Here is a 5,856-nt window from a genome sequence, read left to right as displayed (position 1 = left end):
CTTCTAGGTGCTGTTGAGAACCTTCTGGTAGAAGAGGTAGGAACTTTAGCTCTTATCTTCAAGATCCTCCATATCTACGTCCTGGGGAGCTTTTATCTTCTTTTGTTGTTTGGGCTGTGGCTGACTAGTCCTGGTTGCCTTGGAGGGGGCTTCCACTTCCATGGCTGCTTTTTCTTTCTGGGCAAGGCGGATCTGCTGCAAGAGCTTCCTGCGCTTCTTCCCAGACAGCGTGATGTTGGCACGAGCACTGGACCTGAGTGACAGGAAACAAAAAGTATCCAGGTCAATCTGTCCCAACCTAAACCTCCAAAGTGACCCCAGCTAAGAAAAGGTGACGTCTTTTGAGTTGTTTAAGAAAAGGTCTCTGACGGCCGGCCAGTCCTGGTGTCTGAGTGATTCCCAGGGCCCAGCAAAAAGGGACCGAGTTTCCAGGTCAGCACATTGGATGCCTTCCCTCTCTGCCTCTGGGAGCTAGGTTGGCACGTGGTGAGGTAGAAAGTTCAGCCAAGCCTAGCGGGAAATTGTTGGAAGAGGGGAACTTGGCCATTTGGGTCAAGTCTTCTGACTAAACTATTGACTGAATATTCTCACAGAGCCCTGAAGACAAGGGGTAACACACCAAAATATGGACTCATTTTTCATTCCACCTTCATTGGTCAAGCAGCTGCAAAGAACAAAGACCGTATCTCCCGATACCTAGCAAACAAATGCAGTATTGCCTCAAGAATTGATTGCTTCTCTGAGGTCCCCACAAGTGTATTTGGGGAAAAACTACGAGAACAAGTTGAGGAACAGCTCTCTTTCTATGAGACTGGAGAGATTCCACGGAAGAACCTGGATGTCATGAAGGAAGCAGTGGTTCAGGCAGAGGAAGCGGCTGCTGAAATCACCAGAAAGCTGGAAAAACAGGAGAAGAAGCGCTTGAAGAAGGAAAAGAAGTGACTGGCTGCGCTGGCCCTGGCCTCATCAGAAAACAATAGTACCCCAGAAGAGTGTGAGGAGGTACATGAAAAACCTAAGAAGAAGCTAAAACCCCAGGAGGCCCTACAGAAAAATGGAATGGAAGATCCACCTGTCTCTCTGCCTAAAACCAAGAAAAAGAAAGCTCCCAAGGAGGAGTTGGCCAATGACCTTTAAGAGATGGCCACTAGCAGTGTAAGTGCTAAAAGAAAGAAGTCTTCACCTAAGGAGGAAGTGGCCAGTGAACCAGAAGAGGAGGCAGCAAGCCCCACCACCCCTAAGAAAAGGAAATTTTCTGAGGAGCCTAAAGTTGCTGCTAGCTTCACAAAGAGCAGCACAAAGAAAAAGAAAAAGTCCCAGAAAGCACAGAAGGATTAGAACGGACCTGCTTGGTGGGAGGGGCATACCTTGTGGTGGCAACTCCTGCCCGTAATAAAATCCCAATAAAAACACAAAACCAGAAAAAAAAAAAAAAAAAGAAAAAAGAAAAGGTCTCAGCCGAGCTTGGTGGCGCACACCTTTAACCCCAGCACTCAGGAGGCAGAGAAAAGCAGATTTTTGAGATCGAGGCCAGCCTGGTCTACAAAGTGAGTTCCAGGACAGCCAGGGCTACACAGAGAAACCCTGTCTCGAAAAACTAAAAAAGAAGAAAGAAAGAAAAGAAAAAAGGAAAAGATCTCACTCTGTAGACCAGGCTAGCCAACAGGCAACCTTTCTGTCTTAGTCTCCTGGCACTGAAATTTAAAAGCAGGGAGCATCGTGCCCAGTTTGTTTTATCTTATAAGGTCTCTGGATTCAAATTACTGAATGGACTCTAGTGTCCTTGGGGAACTCTAACACTTAAAACTTTTTAACAGTTTGACTTTAATATGTACCTCAACAGTAGTATGCACTTCCGTGTGTCATTATTTTGAAAATGTATCTTAGCCGGGCGTGGTGGCGCACACCTTTAATCCCAGCACTCGGGAGGCAGAGGCAGGCGGATTTCTGAGTTCAAGGCCAGCCTGGTCTACAGAGTAAGTTCCAGGACAGCCAGGGCTACACAGAGAAACCCTGTCTCGAAAAATAAAAAAACAAAACAAAACAAAAATGTATCTTAATGTAGATAACCATTTGTAGGGTGGGAGATAACCTTCCTTAGTTTTTTTAGTAGAATCCAAACCTTAAAAACCCTGTGAGCAGCTGGGTGATGGTGGTGAGAAGGACTTTAATCCCTGTACTCGGGAGGCAGAGGTAAGTGGAACTCTTAGTTCGAGTGAGGCCAGCCTGATCAACACAGAAAGTTCCAGAACAGCCAAAGCTACAGGGAAACCCTGCTTGAAAACCCAAAACAAAACAATCAACAACAGCATCAGAACCCTGTGAGCAATGATACTATAAGAGGTTAGTAGTTTGGGAACTAACATAACTCTCAATTAGTTCCTGCATAAACGTGAAAGAGAATAAGAAATTTGGAGACCTCTGGGAAGCTCTGAAACTTGGTAGGAAGTGGGTAGGAATGACCAACTGGAGGATAATACTGTACGTACGCCCGCTTCTTGAGGTGGTGCTTCGTAGTCAGCCCTTCGTCTATCACAGCCCCGACCACCTGGCGCTTCCGTCGCCGATCCCTGCTTAATACCCTGCGGCGCTTGAACAACTTCTTCTTCAGCTCCTGAGGAAGAAAAAGATGCGCATGGAAGGTTGTGCACGCCCTCCCGGGATCCTCCGCACCTAACAACCCAGCCCCTAACTGATCCGCTTTCCGGAGAGGAAAATGCCGGGAAGCAAAGGGAAACAAAGGCACAGTTCCCACTCCCACAGTTCAGTCACCGTCCGGGGACGATTGATCTTTCCTCCCGGAGGTGCCATGGCTACACGGAGGCTCACTCCAGAAGCCGCACTTCCGCTTCACTCACAGGTTCCGCCACGCGCAAAAGACCCCGCCCTCTGACGCCTCCGGACCAATCGCAGCTTGGAGGCGGGCACGAGGGGTATATAAGGTTGTTCCGCGCGCTGCGGGGCCTTTCCACGGGTCGCTTTCACGTAAGTCTTGTTTCTGTCTTTATAAGCGAGGGAGCTACGGGGAACTGGGCTGGACATCGTAGATCCTCCTTTTCTTGGCGGGGATCGGGCGTGCGGTCCCGCTCCCCGTAATGTACGGAGGTAGAAGAAAGGGCTCTGGCCCTCTCGGCGTCATGTCTTCGGTGCTTGCGGCCTCCCGTTCGCGGGTTCTATCCTCAGACGCTGGAACACTTCTCCGTGCAGAAATGTAACTAGGTCCGCAGACCCCTCTGAGTTACTCAATGCTTTTTTTTTATTATTTTTTTTATTTTAGGTCGACATTGACACTTCCAGAGTGATGGATAACATTTTCTTTGCTGTTTATTATTGAACCAATAAAATCCGTAAAACCTAAGGACTTTGTGTGCGCTTTTTTTTTTTCTGCGACTCGTAATTTGAAGATCTTTAGGACTTACAGCACATGTTGGGAGTGCGGGTGACTATTTACACTAAAGATCTCTGGTTGATCTTTGGGGGGGAGTTACCGCGTTTCATGGAATACGATAAATGTCGACCAGGTGGCAGGTTTGTGTAAACCTTTATGAATGTAGAAGGTGCCATCCTAAAGGCGTGAGAATCAAACCTGTAGTTGACTGCTATGGTAAGAAACCTAACGTAGCCGGGCTTGGTGGCACACGCCTTTAATCCCAGCACTTGGGAGGCAGATTTCTGAGGCCAGCCTAGTCTACAAAGTGAGTTACAGGACAGCCAGGGCTACAACAGAGAAACCCTGTCTCGAAAAACCAAAAAAAAAAAAAAAAAAGGTTACGCCCTTATAAGACATTCAGTTAAATCTCACAAAGATTTCTGAGAGATTCCTTTCTGTTTTCTGCTGGTCATGCATAGAGCCGGAATTGTGCCATTGTATGAACAGCTAGTAGTTGAGAATGTTCTCCAGGTTTGCAGTTTGTCCTGGTTCATAAACCTTGAGACTGAGGGGTAATACTGGGTTACATGGCTCGAGGTGGGGAGGCCTGACATCATTACTGCCTGGGCTCAATCTAACTGCAGTGCTGATGTGAATTGTGTGTGCTGCAGCCAAAAGTAGGCCAAAGAGCTTTGAAAACAATGGAGATGAAATTGGAGAAAAAAAACAATACTTACCCCCAAAAGTACTGAGAGGTGGGAGATGGTGATATTCCATAAATCGGGTTCTATAGATGTGGGACCCTATTGGGTCCCAAAGAGGACAGAGGTTAGGAGTTTCCTGACCCTCTGTATCTTCAGGAATCCAGGAGGCACCTTCTTGACCCCAGCCAAGTCCAGGGTTAAATGTTCTTAAAGGAGATGTGGGGTCCTGTGGGATCCAGGCCCAACCTGGGAGAAGAGTAAATATTCTTATTTACTGTGTCTAATTGATTTGAGACAAGGTCTCTCCATGTAGCCCTAGCTGGCCTTTAGTTCAACATGTAACAGGACAAGCTGGCTACCATGTCCAGCCCAGATAAAGATTTAGTTGTTTTAGGGTGTATAAATGTTTGCCGAATGCACGTCTGGTACATGAGGATGTAGGAGAAATCTGACCCCTAGACCTGGAGCTGCAGATGCTGGTGAACCACCACATGAGTTCTAGGGAACAGATCCAGGCCCCTCTGCAAAGGCTGCAAGTTCTCTCAGAACTGCTGAGCCTCATTATCTGTGTGTGAGGCAAAAGAGTTTTATTCTATCTTTATACTCTACCATTAATCAGTACTGGGTCAGTGGAACTAGTCAAATTTCTATGAGATCCAGGCCCAGCTTGCAGGAGTATGGTTGGTAGTTTGTGCATATTTGTATTGACGAGTATGGAGGCCAGAGACTGACATCAAGTATCTTCCTCAATCGCCCTTCACTTGATGTATGAAGAGCTTGCCTATTCAGCTAGTCTAGCTGGGTAGCTTGCTTGCTCCAGGGATCTCAACCTCCAGAGTGCACTGTGATTGCTGGTAAGCGGTCCTGCCCAGCTGGTCTTCCTATGGATAACAGGGATCTGAATTCAAGTGCACATGCTTCCAGAGCAAGCACTACCTACTGAGCTGTCTGTCTCATTTATAAAGGGAAATTGTCTCCTTAATTGAGTTGTTCTGAAAACTCTTAAAAGTATTCAGCATTGTGACTGGTGCATAATAAATGCTCCAAAAAAAAAGGGGGGGGGGCTGGAGAGATGGCTCAGCGGTTAAGAGCACTGACTGCTCTTCCAGAGGTCCTGAGTTCAAATCCCAGCAACCACATGGTGGCTCACAACCATCAGTAATGAGATCCATGCCCTCTTCTGATGTGTCTGAAGACAGCTACAGTGTACTTACATATAATAAATAAATAAATCTTAAGAAAAAATTGATGTCTTCCTTCCCCTCTTCCTCTAAAAAAAAAAAACAAACAAACAAAACACAACAACTTTTTAATAACAACATACAGCCATCCATTCACCTCCAAAATGTTAATTACCTCTAGATAGATACAGGGTAATTACATCATCTTCCTTCCCCAGTAATGAGCCATTAAAATATTAGACACCAGCAAGATCCAAGCCAAGCAAGATAAATACTAAATCATGTCTCAGAACACAAAGCAAATTAAGGCCAGGGGTGAAGCTCAGTGGCTGATAAATTACCTAACATGCAAAAGGCCTTCATTTGTGGGGCTGGTCAAATGGCTTAGACAGCAAAAGCTCAAGTGAGCCAAGTATAAGGGTGTTTAACCCTAACACCCACATCGTTGTCCTGTTCTTAACACAGGGTCTCAATGTATAGCTCTGGTTGTTCTGGAACTCGATGCGTGGAAGCTCAGAGAGATCCTGCCTCTGCTTCAAAGTGCTGGGATTAAAAGTGTGTACCACCAGCCGGGCGTGGTGGTGCACGCCTTTAATCCCAG

The 5,856-nt window shown here is 46.5% G+C and overlaps 1 protein-coding gene and 1 non-coding gene across 2 annotated transcripts in view; one reads left to right on the top strand and one right to left on the bottom strand.

Moving 5' to 3' along the window:
* Position 1: 1 nt before the first annotated feature.
* The window catches only part of Lbhd1 (LBH domain containing 1), a 7,661-nt gene continuing 1,806 nt past the window's right edge, over positions 2-5,856 (bottom strand). The window contains exons 3-5 of the mRNA XM_021209859.1: positions 4,108-4,320; positions 2,490-2,614; positions 2-253 (exon numbers count right to left, since the gene is read on the bottom strand). Coding sequence (XP_021065518.1) covers positions 125-253; positions 2,490-2,614; positions 4,108-4,320 — 467 coding nt within the window. The 3' untranslated portion in view covers positions 2-124. The remainder of the gene's footprint in view (positions 254-2,489; positions 2,615-4,107; positions 4,321-5,856) is intronic.
* Positions 3,050-3,197, top strand: LOC115062831. The gene has a single exon (XR_003842749.1). It is a non-coding gene; the product is annotated as a small nucleolar RNA SNORA57 (small nucleolar RNA).

This window comes from Mus pahari, chromosome 1 (genome assembly GCF_900095145.1).
Source record: "Mus pahari chromosome 1, PAHARI_EIJ_v1.1, whole genome shotgun sequence".
Lineage (NCBI taxonomy): Eukaryota > Metazoa > Chordata > Mammalia > Rodentia > Muridae > Mus > Mus pahari.
Note: the sequence above shows the minus strand (reverse complement) of the source record. Positions and strands in the feature narration are given on the sequence as shown.